General features: G+C 35.5%; 1 protein-coding gene across 1 annotated transcript in view; it reads right to left on the bottom strand.

Annotated features, from left to right (window-relative positions):
• LUZP2 (leucine zipper protein 2) overlaps positions 1-16,302 on the bottom strand; it is a 168,470-nt gene that overhangs the window by 90,438 nt on the left and 61,730 nt on the right. Inside the window, exon 2 of the mRNA XM_065840213.2 lies at positions 891-1,008. Coding sequence (XP_065696285.1) covers positions 891-1,008 — 118 coding nt within the window. The remainder of the gene's footprint in view (positions 1-890; positions 1,009-16,302) is intronic.

Here is a 16,302-nt window from a genome sequence, read left to right as displayed (position 1 = left end):
AGTCTGAAATGCAAGACAATATAATAATGCAATATATCGCACACTCTTGAGACACAGTACCAGAATTCTCCTTTGAACAGACATAGGGATGCTACTCCTTATATTTTTCTCATCTAGCTTACGTCAACATGAAAATATATACACAATGTCAGGAAAATGTCATCTGTTAAAATAACATGACATAGAGAGACAAATCTCAAGCGATAATGAGTCTGTGTGTTTTTACCAGACCAACAGACCATCTCTGGGAAAGACAGATGTGCTCTAAAGTGATTTCAGGATCTCCAACCCAGAGCACTGGATTTTTAATCTCTTTTTTGCTCTGAGGAGCTAATTTGATTTTAGAGTTAATTGACTATTGCCCTTTCAGCTTACCCATAATACCTAAAAGTTAAATGCAGGTGTCTCGGCTCTAGCTGCCGGCACATCTAGCACAATTTGTCAGCTAAACTTGTAAAGTAGTGCCCTGTAGTAAATCCAGTCAGTCCGTGTAGATGGCATGTCAGGCAGGTCAAGTGAGCAGCTAAACTAGGCTGAGTTATCTGTAACTCATCAGCAAAGATGCAACCTGCAGCAGCAAAGGAAATCCATTTACAGTAGCTCCCATGACAAATGTGTGGTAGCTCCACTAAGACAGCTTATTTTTTTCCTTCCCTTCCTTTTTTGTTCCACTATGTTCTATTTTCAGATTTTCTTTATGATTTTTGATAAGTGAGCAAAAGGTCTAACTCATGAGAATTACATTTTTCATTAAAACAACAGGTTTATACTAACTACATGATCAACAAAATATTATCCACATATTTAAAAAACATATTTTTGTAATAAATAGATATGAATATTCAAAAAAAAAAGTAATTAATCCTACAGAAATCAAGACATAGCCTAACCTGGAGGTTTACTTTAATTCCCTCAAGTTCTTTAGAAGTCTTCGACAGTTGACGAAGAATATTGCTCCTTTCCTTAAAGACTTCTTTCAGCTGCCTTTCCAGTTCTTCGTAGCCCTGTCTAACACAGAAAATAAGAGAATGAGATCCTCTCAAAACATTACTCAATGTGTTAGAAAATAGTCTTAGTTAATCCAAATTGAATTCATTCCAACACTATTTATAGATCGCAAATTGGAGTATGGGAAGGTCCCCTGTTCACCTATATAATAACTTGGTTCTCCTAATGTAGATAAACAGATGTTTTATATGTCAAAAGGATGTTCTGCATCTGAGTATAAAAATTATAAGACTAAACCACAGCAAATGGTGTATTGTCTGTGATGTAAAGGAAACACGATTTATTTAACATGAGTGATGGTACATAGTGTGAGATTTTCCTTATTTCAAAGATATTCCATGCAAGAAAACAAGTAAAAGTTTGGAAGTATGAAGTTTTGTGACACCCAGTAATCTGAGGGATGATTCAGGTCTATTTTAACATTGTAAAATTTATTTCATTCCACATTTCCCCCTTACTTAAACCTTCTTACAATATAAACTAGAACTAATAAATATGCTGGCAGAAATCAAACCTAATTATGAATTAGTGGGTAAGTCAAAATATTCCATCCCTTTCAAAATGTTAATTTGTACTTGGAATGTAACTATACATTTCAAAGTTTCCGTAAAATCCACAATTAAATAAATCCAACACAGATTGTTTTAGGTTGAATGAAATACGGTCCAACTCTCACGGTTCAAACAAAAAGCAAACTGTTCAGTTAATTCTAAACCAGCATACTTTTTAATTTAACGTTGTCATTTTGAGTATGACTCATCAGTGAATTGAAACACTCATTAAGTTTCATTTAATTTTTTTTTCTATCTTGCTATACCTCTGGTTCTAAGAAGGAGAATAAAGAACCCCAACCCTGCAACACATTAGTTCTACTTTATCAGATCTAAGACCCTGAAGTTAAACAGGAATCTTAATGCTCCTTTGAAGCATTTTGAATATACATTTTTGCAAAGAAACTCAGTAAAGCAAATTAAATATGCTATCTAATATCAAATAGACAGCTCACAAAATATGACGGATTTATGAAAGAAAATCATTCTATATCAAATGATACTTTGGATATGTAGAAGAAATGAAAGTGAATAAAATGCCTCTTTCATCAACAGAACACTTCAGGTGAAGAATCTTAACATTATATTGAAGTTTCAGCAATAATCATATGCAGAATTTTGCAAAATAAAAATCGTAGAGGTCTTCGAGTTTGTATCTCTAGTGAAACATGAAAACATCTCCAACTTCAGCTTGCAAAAAAATATCTTTTCCCACGATGGAAAAATAATCAGTACAATCTTTCTAATAAGTTCCATAGCTGGTAGACAAAAAGCTTCAGCTGTCAGTAAAATATTTTATTGTCTTTGTAACTTTTGCTTTTTCATTCAATTCGTAAGCGAACTTTATTTCAAGAAACTGTGGTTTCAGACCATTTTGATTATGTCCATCTACCAACGGAAAGGAAAAACTGCAGATCTAGTGGAGGAACAAGAAGTATCACTGAGAACCATGGCAGGAGACATAGGGCAAAGTCAATGTAAAGAGATAATGCCAGGACTCAGCTATTGTACCTACTCATAACTGCACAGCACTCACATGTAATCCGGTTATCCTTGATACAGATAACTAGTGTTATCAAAACTTAGCTCAAATAGAGATCACAGAGGCAAACTCATCATGGGTTTCCAGGAAAATCCATATGCTAAGATTAAAAACCTTCAAGAATTTGGCATTATTTTGACTGAGGTTTTGGTTCAAATTTTTCTATCAAATTAAATGAAAGAACTTATGTGAATTAAATCTGGCCAGTGCTAGAATACTTCATGAATATTAGCATTTTGCTTGTTACATGCAATATAAAGAAAATCTCCTACATCAAGTATAACACAGAAACACCTATAGTTTTTTATTACCACCTCAGCTATGCGTGATTTTAATCAAGGTATATATACATCACTGTAAATAGCTGGCTCACCTCCGCGGCACTAACAGCATTATGTGTAATCAGCCTGACAAGCTTCAGAGAATATTCCCATTTTAATTTGCTGGTGAGCAGAGGTCAAGGAGGAATTTCCTCCCACTAAAGTAATCAGGTAGTTTAAGAAAGGTCATCGCTTCCATTTCTCTTTTAGCATCACAAAGAGAGTGTTAGACTTGATGGTCTCTTTTGCCATTGAAATGTCGTGGTTTTGTTTAAAGTTAAACTGCATTTAAAAACGATTACCTGCCAGCAGTAACACTGTCTTAACGATCACTTTACCACCACCGCCCCTAATTCCAGTTTAGCTGGAGCATTTAAAGGCCACCTGTCCTCATCAGTCAATTACTCTGGCCCACGGGCATTCACTTGGCATTGGCTTCACTCTGCCATGTAAATGTTGGTGTCTATCAGTTTGCATAAAACAGGGCATTTATTGAATTTTTAAATTTAATTTAATACAAACTGTGCACGCAATTATATTTTCTTTCGTATTATATTTCGTAACACGCTGGGCAGGGAGGAGACCAAAAGGCAACAACAAATTTACCACAGAGATTCACAAAACAAACTAAACCCTCAGAACTGTTGGAACAGTATTTTAAAAAATGAAAGAAGACTGAAGATACAAAATATAGCTATGAGATTTATTAGCTATTAGGTCCTCAAAGGTTTTTAATCCTGGACAATATTATCTCTGGTATCAAGGTTTGACTCTTAGCATTGTGTCCAAGAACAGTGCTGATGTTTTGAAGACAGTAAAATCCAACTCTGCACCCGTGTGATAGCCAACAAATCCTTGGATCAGCCCATCTGTCTTGGTGATCTCAATTTCTACATTGCAAACTTGTCTTTTAGACCAACAAAGTCCAATTCAAGAGAAAAAAAAAAGGTAAATTGGTAAATACAGTGGTCTAATCACAAATCAGATTACTTAATAATTCCTATATTCTTCTACAAAACTGAATATACCTTCACCTTTATACTTCCTTAATATTAACAAAATTCTCTGGATTGGGCTTAAGGAAAGATCTATCATCAATTGGTTTTCTTATTCTTCACTTCTTGAATTCTAAATAACCAAATCTTAATGTCTCACATATTTGATAAGCACTCCTTGGAAGGTTTCGCACACATATACGCAATATAACTGCAGGTATGGATAGGCAGGCCATTCTAGAAGAAGTCACTTCTCCACATCAGCACACCCATACTCTCCAGCTGTGCTATCATATGAAAAGCATAGTGGGTTTTTTTTAAATAAAAATATATTTCCACCATGGCATAGTAACATTTCTTTCATATTTGAAAACACATAAATTACAAAATATATAATCACAAATACAGAATTTCGTCCTGATGAATATCAGCAAACTCCTCTGAATTTGATTAACAACATTATTTGTCTAATTAAGAAAAAACTGCAAGAGGTAGAGCAATTGGACCTGATATCAACAAGACTTAATCAGCATAATTTCTCTGAATTCTAAGACTTAAACTGGAAGAACACCTAATCTATATCTAAGCACCTGAATGAAACACAGCTCTTTAGGAAGGACGGCATCATCATCCGTTACCACGTGTGAGAAAGTAAAAGAAGAAACTTCAGTAGGAAACCAGTAAAATGTTAAACTCGATGACAAATTATGCAGGTGTGGAGAGAGAGCAGAGTCTTGCAGCCAGAACAGTTTGCTTCTGCTGAACTTGGACACCAGTCTGATCCCCAAAAAGTGTCAGGGTTCTCTGTTCATCTTGCAGTATAATTATATGTGGCCACAACAAGTTAAACGCATTCCTAGGAAACTCCACTATGTAATGATACGCAGATTAAATCTGTTTTCTGAATATCACATTATGTCAGTTACACCATCCTGCAAAGTAAAGTGTCATTATCATTATTTCCACCTAGGATTAAAATGAATATTTACCATTTTAGCACATGGGTGTGCTTTTACAAATGTTCACTATCAAACAGAACAATTTAGCAATATACTGTTGAGGTCATCTGTAGTACTTTCATTGCAAGTTGTTCTGCTTTTACCATCAGCCTATTGATGTAGTGTCAGTATAAATTCTGTATCATTTGTTTTCAGGGAATTATGTTCACTTATAGTTTTAAGCTCAGTCAGCTGTTTTGACTCTTCTATTATTCTTACTGGCATGATTTAATAGATTATAGTAAACATTTCAGCAGATTCTAATTTTCAGTATGCAATAGAGACAAATGCCTAGTAACCCAAAAGACTTAACACGCCAGAGATCACTCCACCTCTGACTGTCTTTCTGAAATATTGAAGTTAAGCTTTTAGGCTTCAAAATAAGGACTGAGTTTATTTCTCACTGAATAAAATGTACTATGTCAGGACAAAGCAAAATTTATTTTGTTTTAACAGTAAGTTTGCAAAGCCTGTCTTGGAAATAAAACATTTTTATAAAGATTTCAATTATTGATAGTACATGAATGTCCCTGACTGAAAGAAAAATTAAAAGAAGAAAAAAAAAAACATTTAAAAGAAAAGAGAAAATTGAAATACAGTCTGCAGTCTAAGGCAAACTTAGATAGATGTCTCTTTCAGCAAGTCTGTTATCAGTTATGGTTTTTTAAGCCACTCTTTTTCACAAACTTTTCTGCTCTAATTGTTTAGGGCCTTCTGCCATAAATTCCAAGAAAATTAGGTGAGATTATAAGAAGGTCACAGCCTCAGGGGTTTGGCAATTTTTTTTAAAGCAGTCATAGTTAAGAGTATCCTGTATCCCTTTTCATGCATCATAAACAGTAAATGCTGCTTACAGAGTACACTTGCGAAATGCGTGATTGCAGATGTGTAAACATCAATGTGGTTGATACTCAAGTGACAAACAGATTCGTCACAATTCTAAATCAACACATCTGGAAGTTGAAGATAAGGATCTTTATATAACAAAGTAAGTAAATTAATGTAGATATATAAAGGGTGAGTGTCAGGAGGATGGAGCCAGGCTCTTCTTGGTGACAACCAATGACAGGACAAAGGGTAATGGGTTCAAACTGGAACACAAGAGGCTCCACTTAAATTTGAGAAAGAACTTCTTCTCAGTAAGGGTGAAAGACACTGGACCAGGCTGCCCAGGGAGGTTGTGGAATCTCCTGCTCTGCAGACATTGAAAACCCACATGAGCGTGTACCTGTGTAACCTCATCTGGGTGTTCCTGCTCTGGTGGGGGGATTGGACTGGATGAGCTTTCGAGGTCCCTTCCAATTCCTGACATTCTGTGATTCTGTGATGACCGCTTAACTAGACTTACATTGCTAAACTATTTTAAACTAATGGCCCACAAAATGGTAGCAGTGCTGATGCATTTTATCTGGTTTCTACACAGCTAGAGAATCAGGCCTTTTGCATCTATTTCCTTGTACTTTTTAATGCACTCATTGTAAATAGGCCAAAACCATCTGGCATCTTTTTGGCAGACTCTTGGTTGTGTAGAATCAATGACTCATCAGGGAAAAGATGCAACTGTCAGTTCCCATCAATGAGTAAAGGAGCAAAAGGAGATTTCTGAAAACTCGCAGCTGGCTTCGATACCTGGCCCCAGGAAATGAAACAGCAAGTTGAATCACCATGTGTAACGTGACACTGAAAATAATGAGCCAAAGAAAAATAACAACTTGTATTCATCCACTGAAAAGTGCACAAGCCATGAAAGTAAAGAATTACCATCATGAGGAAGGATTGTACAGAACCCCTTGACTGACCCCGCAGAAAAATCACTGCTTCTCCCAAACATTCAGTAGTCACTCTACCTAGGGCAATGAATCCTTACTGGATTTATACAGTTGTATATGGAACAGACATCTTTCAAAAAGGAAACTATTAAACACTTTACAATTATTCAAATATAGGCTGCATAAATATGGACTTGTCCTCTGTACGTAGAGTTGACTTTTCACATTAGTTCTATGGGATTTAGTCTTTAATGGGAAACCCATTCACATCAAAACCATTCTTTTTCAGATAGCTAACATTATCCTTTTCAGTTCTGATATTCTTCATCGTTTATGTCCATAATACTGCCTTTGGTCTGATTTTCTACTACACATCTAAAACTTCTGACGATGACTTCAGTGTTATTACCTTTACAATACAGCACTGCTACACTAGTCTCCTCAGATAACCGGCAACGCTTTTTTCCAGCACCTCTTACAATACAGCCAGGGTAACATTTAAATTACAGAGGTAGCTGAGACAGAATCTTGTAGCTGTTTTGGAATTTTACATTTAATTCTGCTGTTTAATAAAATTAATTTAAAAAAATGCAAAATAAAGGGACATAAAAGCAGAACTGCTTCTCTAACACAAAAATATTGCAAATTTGTATAACAGAGATACAATCTTGTCAAATTTAACCATAGAAAGTTATCCAGAAACATCTGTATACAGAAAACATTGCAATGTATCATAATATCTATCAGCTTTGTGGCTCTTCCAACAGATGATATACAGAGATAAGTATATTATTTCAATACTACTTTATCCTGTGAAATGCTTCTGTTTGCCTCAAAAATGTACTGAAACTTCAGTTCAAAAACAAAACAAAACAAAAAAAAGTGATACATACAAAGTTAAGTAACAGCTGCTATTCCCATTGGACCAATAACTAAAACCATACTGATTTTTCTCTTTATAAAGCTGGTATGAAGTTAGTCTTCATACAATTAAGCTTGATAAAAATGTAATTGTCCAATCAAAACTGTGATATTTATAGCTTGACGATTCATCAGTAATATATCTGAAAAAAAACAGAATAATGCGTGAACAGATTACTCTAATGGATAACACGATAGAACAGGATAGCAAATGATACTGTGGACATAGTTTTCAGCAGTTTCAGGCATTATTTTGCCACTACTACTTGATCTCCAGACAATACCAAGGCGCATCACCCTTGGTGCCTGTTTGCATTGTCCTGTTTGCCAGGGCTCACTACTCAAGTCTTGATCAAGTGAAGGTCATGATGCTCCTGTGACAAGGAGAAAGGGAAAACTAAAGATAAACTACAGGGGAATGCCAATGCTTTCAAGTGGATGCTGATTCCATAGCAGCTTCATCTTTAAATGACTTGAACAATGAGAAAATATCACTAACTTTACAACTTTTCCCTTTGCTTCTTAGAGACTCTGTGGGAACTAAAGATATCTAAGAAGTTTTTCAAATGTCACAGCAGAGTTTATAATAGAAAGTATTATCGAGTGCAAATATAAATGTTTCTATTCTTTCCCAGTATAATCTTTTTACTTCATTGAAAATACTTATTTTCTGAATACATCGTAATAAGAATTACATGGGGAGGGAAAAAACAGCTAAATTTACCACATACAGAATGCAAATGAAGCACTAAAGAACAATATTCTTATCAAGCTTCATGCAAATTTGTGTTTGCTGTTAAGAAAATCCTTCTGGATTGCTGAAATTAAGCTATGTTAATAAGCAGATATAAAAAGTAAATGCTGAAAACAAATGCCCGTGTCACTTAGTATCCGAGAGAAGGAAAGTCTGTACAAAGTCTTCCCTCAGCATATGCTTCTGTCAGCACCCAGCACCTGCTATGTCTTCCTGATGGAACAAAAAGTACCTCTTCAGTCCAAAGTTTTTATTTTTAGCAGTTTCCCAGTGATATTAACACCTCTTCAGCTGCATCAAGAACTACATGAACCAAACCTGCTCGGAGAATATTGAATTGGCATAGAACAGCTGTGTCTGTACATGCGTTTTTCCCTCTCATTTCATATCTGCTTTAAATGACATTTCCATTTTAGATTCAATGCTATATAGCGAACTTCGTCAATACACTCCATGAGATCAAAAGTTTCTTTCCAAGAACGGTACATGAACCTGCCTGGAATTTGCAATATATGCAAATCAAGGAGGATGGTTCAATAGATTTGGTATAAATTCTCAAAAAAAAAAAAAAAAAAAAAAAAAAAAAAAAAAAAAAAAAACAAACCTCTGTATTCAGCCCATTTTTACTAGATCAGAAGTGAGCCAGACATAACTTCATGAAATTGTCTATACTTGTAATTTTTCTTTGCATGACTATCACGCATTTTTCTAAATTTTGCATTGTCTTTTGTGATTCTCACTCAAGTCATCTCCAAAACAATCGTATCAAAATTGGAAAGAATGGGCTGGAGCACTACTATAACTCACTGTGATTATGTAAATTCATACCTCTCCTGCTCCAGAGATTTCCCAAGTTATCAGCATTCTAATATATATGTGCTGTCCAACTTCCAGTCTACAAATATTACCTCAGAATTTAAATTTTCCTACATGTCCAAGGTATCAGATTCCATCAGTTCATTTAGATTATTATTCCTTTTCACATATTAAATTAATATAATGAAAAGTAAAGAGTTCAGTTCAAAAACTGTTTAGAAATTAAAATCTAAAGAACTCTAGGCACAACTTAAAAATAATCCTAATTCCTTACCCAAGGAAAATAAAGATAATGGAAATATCTAAGACAGCTAGTTTACACGTATCCTCATCTCTCCGAACACTGTGCTCCTGTGCAGTAGCTGTACAAGGATTTACTTATATTATGAAAAAAGGTGAAAGTCAAACTGCACTTGGGTATCTCTTGTCAGTTAAGCAACTTAAACAATGTCAGTTAGTTTAAACCCATACTCAGCTTCTCTCTGATAATGGCTAGCTATTGAGGGAGCTCAAAATGTTAATTGTTTCTCTGGAAACACTGATAACTTGAAGCAACTGAGCTTTTTTGCTGGTCCTGGACCTCAGATAATGCAGACAAAGTCTTGGGGAAGATCCTACCCCCCAGTATAATTACTTGATTTGAAAAAATCTTCCTATTGCACTTGGAAGTATGGCCAAAGAGTAGTTTGACTGTGAGAAACAATCCAAACTTTAGCAGAGATTAGTTACGAATTCCCACAATCCAAGTGAACAGTAGTCAGTCTTTCAGAAGGCCATAAAGGTGACACTTCTATTTACCACTACACGTTGCAAGAAGGTTAGAAAATGAGTATGACCTATATAACCCAACAGCAATTTAAAGGGTTTATTGATTTAGCTTGTACCTGAACTGTAGAATGGTTTTCTCAAGGGGAATTACAATATGAGATCACTTATCAAGGACAAGTCCGCTCTTTTGCAGAGTGATGTATTTTGCCTTGTAGTATTTAGACCCAGATGTTTAACTAAAGCAAATATGCATGAAGGGTTTTAATTATACTGAATTATGGTGTTACTAGATATGAGAAAGGATTAGTTGCTTACAGGGTAAGAGTTGTATTTAACATATCCATTTTATGATTTATGCTGACTACAGAATCTGTGGCATCGACTTGCTGATAATTCTATCATCATTCGCTCCCACCCTCAGTGAAGGGTTTACTATTCTGAAAAATAATACAAAAAATTAGAAAGTGACAGCTGCATTTTCAGAGCAATTTCTCCTTCTGCCTGATGTACTTTCTTACATGAAACCAAGAAAGCAATTGTACATGGGAGAAAAAGCCTTTACACATACAAGTGTACCTACTCATATCTAAATACGTATTTAGCCAAAATACAAGGTATTTTCCTCTATAGTTTTTTTCTTGAGGACCAAAGTAAAAACTCTTGTGATTTTACAAAAAACATGTTTTTCTAGTTATATGTACTATTCACAATCATGAGAAGACTACTGGACTTATTTCAGTAACTTTGGAAAAGCAAAGGTGATGTAGACCCTTGATGATATATTTACACATTCCCAGTTGGGAGAATTTAGAAAAAAATGCTTGCATGTACAAATTTTCACATTCCTATATGGCTCTGAAATCAAAACTGGTATTTGTGATAAAAGACTTCAGATAGTCACACTACAAACTCCCAAGCTTCACACATCCATTTATGTTACAACACAATTGTGCCCTCACATATGTGCAGAAATGCCAGAGTTAGGAGGCATCACCTCAAAAGCATCATTAAGATGAAAACCTGAAGAATTCAATACTTACAGGCTTTCTTAAAGCCCAACAGGCCTTTCACCTGTATTTGTTATTTCCTGTTCTTTTTGCAAGACTTGGTCTATACCCACAACATGTTTCAGGAAGAAATCATCAGGCTTGTCTGTAAGAGTTTATTTACGGCATGCAGTGCAATTACCAATACTGGTGTTAAGATCAAATAACTAAAGCAAAACAGTAGCAAAAAGAGGTGACAGACCATCTCAGGGCACCAGGACTATTCTCTGGACAGATGAAAATTATATTTATTTGTATACAGTACATCCTTACCCATATGACACGTTCTCAAAAACTACGCAAACGTTAGAACAGATAAAGGCGATGCAGCCCATTAATTGTAGTGACGAGGCCAACTTAACCATTACATCAACAGAGTAGTTGACATTGACCTCAGTAGAAGCTGCATTAGGAGCTATATAATGATCTATGTCTTTCTGTTTGGATGAATACTTACGTGTCAATAATTTGTGTTCACTTAATATTAAAAGTGGTTATCTATTAACATCAAAAGTCAGGCTATAATGTCAAAGGTGGCTGGGCATTACACCCTCATAATAAATATTCTGGGCCAATCATTGCAATGGAAACTCTTTGATATGAGTCGAGAGCTTCTACTCTAATAGGAAGAATCCCAGATAATTCAACATATTAGGAGAAACAGGATTCTAAATATCTTAATGGAGCTCTACAGAAGTTACACTATGTATAAAACCCCACATTTTTCCAGTATCAAAATTAGACAAACTGAATTTTAGGTACACATCTTGTAGACATGAAAGGACAGCAGTCCCTTTTGAAATCTACTTCAGTGAAACAGATGGAAATGTTTGGTAGTATAAGATTTAGTGTTTACAGTATAAACCTAGTAGCAAACTCACTAAGATTTACATGGTCATTACACACCCCTGTGATTGCTGTTTCTCTTACTATCTTTTGTATATTCTATAAACAAAAATTTGCAATTCTTATGTTTAAGCTTCTTTTGTGAAGAATTTTATGAAGGAGAGAAAACAGTAACAATTTTAAGATTCATTCACAAGATGAAATGGTGGTTAGAAGTGCACCTTCCTCTATCAGCTACACAGGTTTGACTATGAACACAAAGTATTGTGGCAATGTACTTGCTTTTCTTACACAGCCCATTAAATTAAAGCATGTAAGACTAAATGGCGGTCTTATCTTAAACAGGGAACTACAAATTTCTAATTATTTATATCTGAAGTAGTCTTATTGTTACTAAAGCCATTCTCACTATTATTAGGGCTGCATGTGCATACACAAATCAGGGACTGACATTTTGTCGTGTTGGATCACTAGAATTTTTCCAAAGAGAACAACATGCTGCCCTCAGTAGATCATGTTCTGAAGCTATCTGGATTTTTACTTCAAGCAGGGAAAAATATGAGAGGACAGAGAGTACAATACTAAATGATGCAGTTTTAATAATTTCAAAAATATTTTCATTTAATCTGATTTACAAAGCAGCTCTTGCTGGAAGGAAAAAGTAGCAATGAATCTACAGAAGTAAAGAGAGAAGAGGTACAAGCCTCAATTTCAACAGTCCAATTATTAGTACGTAGGAGAGTTTGCTTCATATTTTCAACTACTTTAGCTCTTATCTCTGACTCTATGTAAAGCAAGTAGGTTTTAAAGCACTTGGAGGTGATGCAGCAGCTCTTGCTTGCCTCGCTGATGTTGTTCACACATCACAGAGGATTCAGCATTCATCATGGCAGAAGTACAACAATCCCATCCCTCATGTTAATGATTCTTTCAAGAAGAAAAAAAAAAAGAGAACCGTTGTCAATGTATTAGCCTATTTTGTACAAAGTCTAAAAGCTATAAATAAATGGGATTGATAGGTACTTCACCTTCTCACCTTTCCAAGTAACTGATTAGCTTCATATTTCATATATTAAACTTGAAAGGTACTACAAACTCACAGCTTGTATAACACAGAGAACATTTCAAGGATTTTGTAACACTGGAGAGGGGGAGGATAGGAAAAAATAAATATAATTTATGTGAACGTTCTTGTTGTTTGACTCATGAATCAAAAATAATTATTCTGCCTCACTACTTTTAACACATATTGAAAAGCTTATGTTTAAAAATATGAGATGTTTAATACAGCTTACTAGTTGTAAAAAAACCCTAACCCTAGAAAGGAGTCCTTTCTGGCTCTCAAGACTGTGTTGACACATTTGTTTCATTGCAAGTGGTAACAACCAAGAATCCAATGTACCTTCAGGGCAAGAACAATGAATGTCACTATTTGGCTGATAAATAATTGGGCTCAATCACCATCCTCTCTTTAGGCAAGTAAGACTGGAAAAAAGCTTCAAGAAGCCAACTCAGTAGATCCTGCACAACATCTCTGAGGAAATGAGAAAGAATCTTGGCTCCCTAAAACCACATTTGTTAAAAAGGCAGTCGGTAGCGATACGTGGGACACTGCTAATGTCTCTTTGAGAAACAAGTGTAGTAGTAATGCTAATTCCTCCTCAGGACACTCACTAGACAAACTGCTGGAAAATGATCATTTTGGCATTTTGTGCCAGTGTTTTACATTGGCCCTAAGGCAAGACCCCCCCACTAACATAAGACAGCATAGCTCTGTTGAAGGCAACGCTTTTGACAAAAAGTTCTTCATTTAAGATAAGTCATTTTTAATGTTCTTTTCAAATTAGTTCACCCTTGCTGCTTAGCTATAGAAGACTAAGTAGGAGAAAGGACAGGTGGACTGGGAGCAGTCAATTATTTTGTGTTTGCAGAGTAATGTCTATTTATGCTTGCAAGCCTGAAGCGAGAATTCTTTCTCAACTGCAGCTCATTTCTTAGTACACACTGCTTTTACAGGGTCTCTTGCAGCTGTCATTACTATGACAAACATTTGAAAAACAATCAAATAATGATAACAAATGCAAAAGAAAATTTAATGTTATAAAGTTTTTTTCTGTTCCTCTTCAACATTTTTAGGATTATTATTTTATTCCCAAATTTTGGAGGTATCAAAGATGTTCCAGGCATGCATCTACCCTGACAGACAAGGGGATTCTGAGAATGAACCAAGTGCCAACCAGCATTCTTTATGTCTGGATTTCAATTGTAGGACAATCTGCTAAGCTTCCCAGTGAAATACAGTTCTCTCCTACATCAGCAAATTAAGTGTTTAAGCTCAGAAGACACTATCCTATACCTAGATCTACAAATTAAAAAGAAAATTGCTCTTTTTTTCATTAATTAACAGCTACAGGAGAGCAATATTTGAGGCTGATGTCCGTCATAAAATCAGCAAACTGGATCTTGGTACAGTTCAGAATTGGTCATAAAATTGTAACCTTCACCTTCTGTAAAAGACACTGAATGAGTCCCTCACATGTGTTTTCTTAGATAGCTTCTCCAACGTAATTTATACAGCATATAGATTTCTTTGGGGAATGAAGGCCTGATATTGATTGCCATAAGCACTCTGTTCCCAGCAATATGCTAGCATTTTTAAGTGCTGTACAAAAGGGATTCACTATTATCAAATTTTCATAACTTAACACTTTCAGGGTACCTTTGGCTAGTATCACACATCCATAAATTAGAGAAGGGGTGCAGAAGAGTGTTTTAAGAGGAGGACAGATGTAAGGAGTTAATCTCTATTTTAACTTCCCGGGTATTTTATCCAAGTCTTACAACCTTTTCTTTAGTGCTGCATTCAGAAAGCTTATATACTTCCCTGAGAGATCTTTGAATAGTTCCCTACTGCCAGTTTCCAAGGATATATTAAATCCTTATCCATTACCATTCATATTAGATTGAGTTTTTAAAGTCCAGTATTAAGTTCATATAGCCTGGTTTAATGTAGCCAGACTGAAGAAGTTATGATCACTGGACCCTAGGTGTTCAAAAACTGATGCCTAATTCATTATTCATGGTTCATTTTCTACTGCATAGGTTGAAATAACTTGTGAAGCTCAGGTTCTTCAGCAAACATGATTCAGAGGAAGAAAGAAAAAGAAAAAACAGTACTGGTACAGCTCTTTTTTTTGGTGGGGGAGGCAGGGAGCTGTGTTTTGTTTCTAGCAAAACCCATTCCAATTGTCTGGTTAACTGAAACTCTCCCTGATAATTGCTGTGTTCTCCTTTACACGTTTAAGCTTTGTCCTGTAAAACCTGTTTACAATTTATGCTTAAGCTATCTTTGGCAAAGCTGTCTATTTACCTTATGGAGTAGTAGGTTTTTAATTAGAACAGCATGAAAAATATTTACATTAAACAGACAAAACTGAGTGGAAAAAAATTAAAAAAAAGCATCTGAATCTGATGGCTTTAATGGTGGAATCTTAACATAGAATATCTTAACACAGAAATTTCTTAACATAGAAATTGCTTTTGTTTAATTAAATAAAGTCAAAGAACAAGCTTCCTTTGCTCTGTCATAGATAAATATCAAATGCAAGACGGAACTTATCCCTGGTCCTATAATTTTTTGTTAAACTTACTATACATATATATATATATATTGTTTCTTTGGTTTTTGTTGGTTTTTTTTTTGTTTGTTTGTTTTTGTTTTCCCCTACATTTGACCTACAGAACCTCCACAGTCATCCAAATCCAGTGAGGCAGCCTGTGCCAAGTCAGTCCACCCATCGTGCTTTCCTATCCTCTTTTCAAATGCTTTCTCTGAAAGTTGAAAAGTGCCAAAGGGTGGGAAAAGCATCATATTTACTGTACATGGAAGGATGATACCTACAGAAAGCAGAACCGTAATGCCTGGGGCCTTTTTTGCAGCTACTCTCTTTACACACCAGTGGAGCAGAACAGTGACTACCAAGGCAAATCCCCAAAGTCAACACCATGGAAGACACAGAAAAATGAACCCTCGTTTAACAAACAAGGCAATGTCTGGCTCTTTTTAGCAAACACGGTCCATTTTACTTTCATAATCCCCAGGGTGCAATGCTGTTGTCAATCCCAAAAATATATTTAGAGATTGATAGATGATCTAGTATTAGGCGAAGCAGGTTTTCCCCACTTTCTTTTTGATGTACTCAGTTCACACATGTGCTCTGCTGTCCACAGCCCACTCAGGAAGGTACATAACACCACCAAGGAACATATATGGAAATCAACTGAACTCAGGATTTCGGCAGCCAAACAGAAAATAAAAATGCACTCTACCCAGGAGCTAGGAACTTATTATCAGTAGCTTTTGATGCCGTAAACTGTAATTTAATGATCCAGACCCTGTTTGTCGAATATTTTTTACATGAACCTAATCCAGACGTTCTCAGCCTGCAGGTTTCTGTAGTCAAGCAGC

The sequence above is a fragment of the Patagioenas fasciata genome, chromosome 5 (assembly GCF_037038585.1).
Source record: "Patagioenas fasciata isolate bPatFas1 chromosome 5, bPatFas1.hap1, whole genome shotgun sequence".
Lineage (NCBI taxonomy): Eukaryota > Metazoa > Chordata > Aves > Columbiformes > Columbidae > Patagioenas > Patagioenas fasciata.
This window is presented reverse-complemented; position numbering and strand designations above follow the sequence as displayed.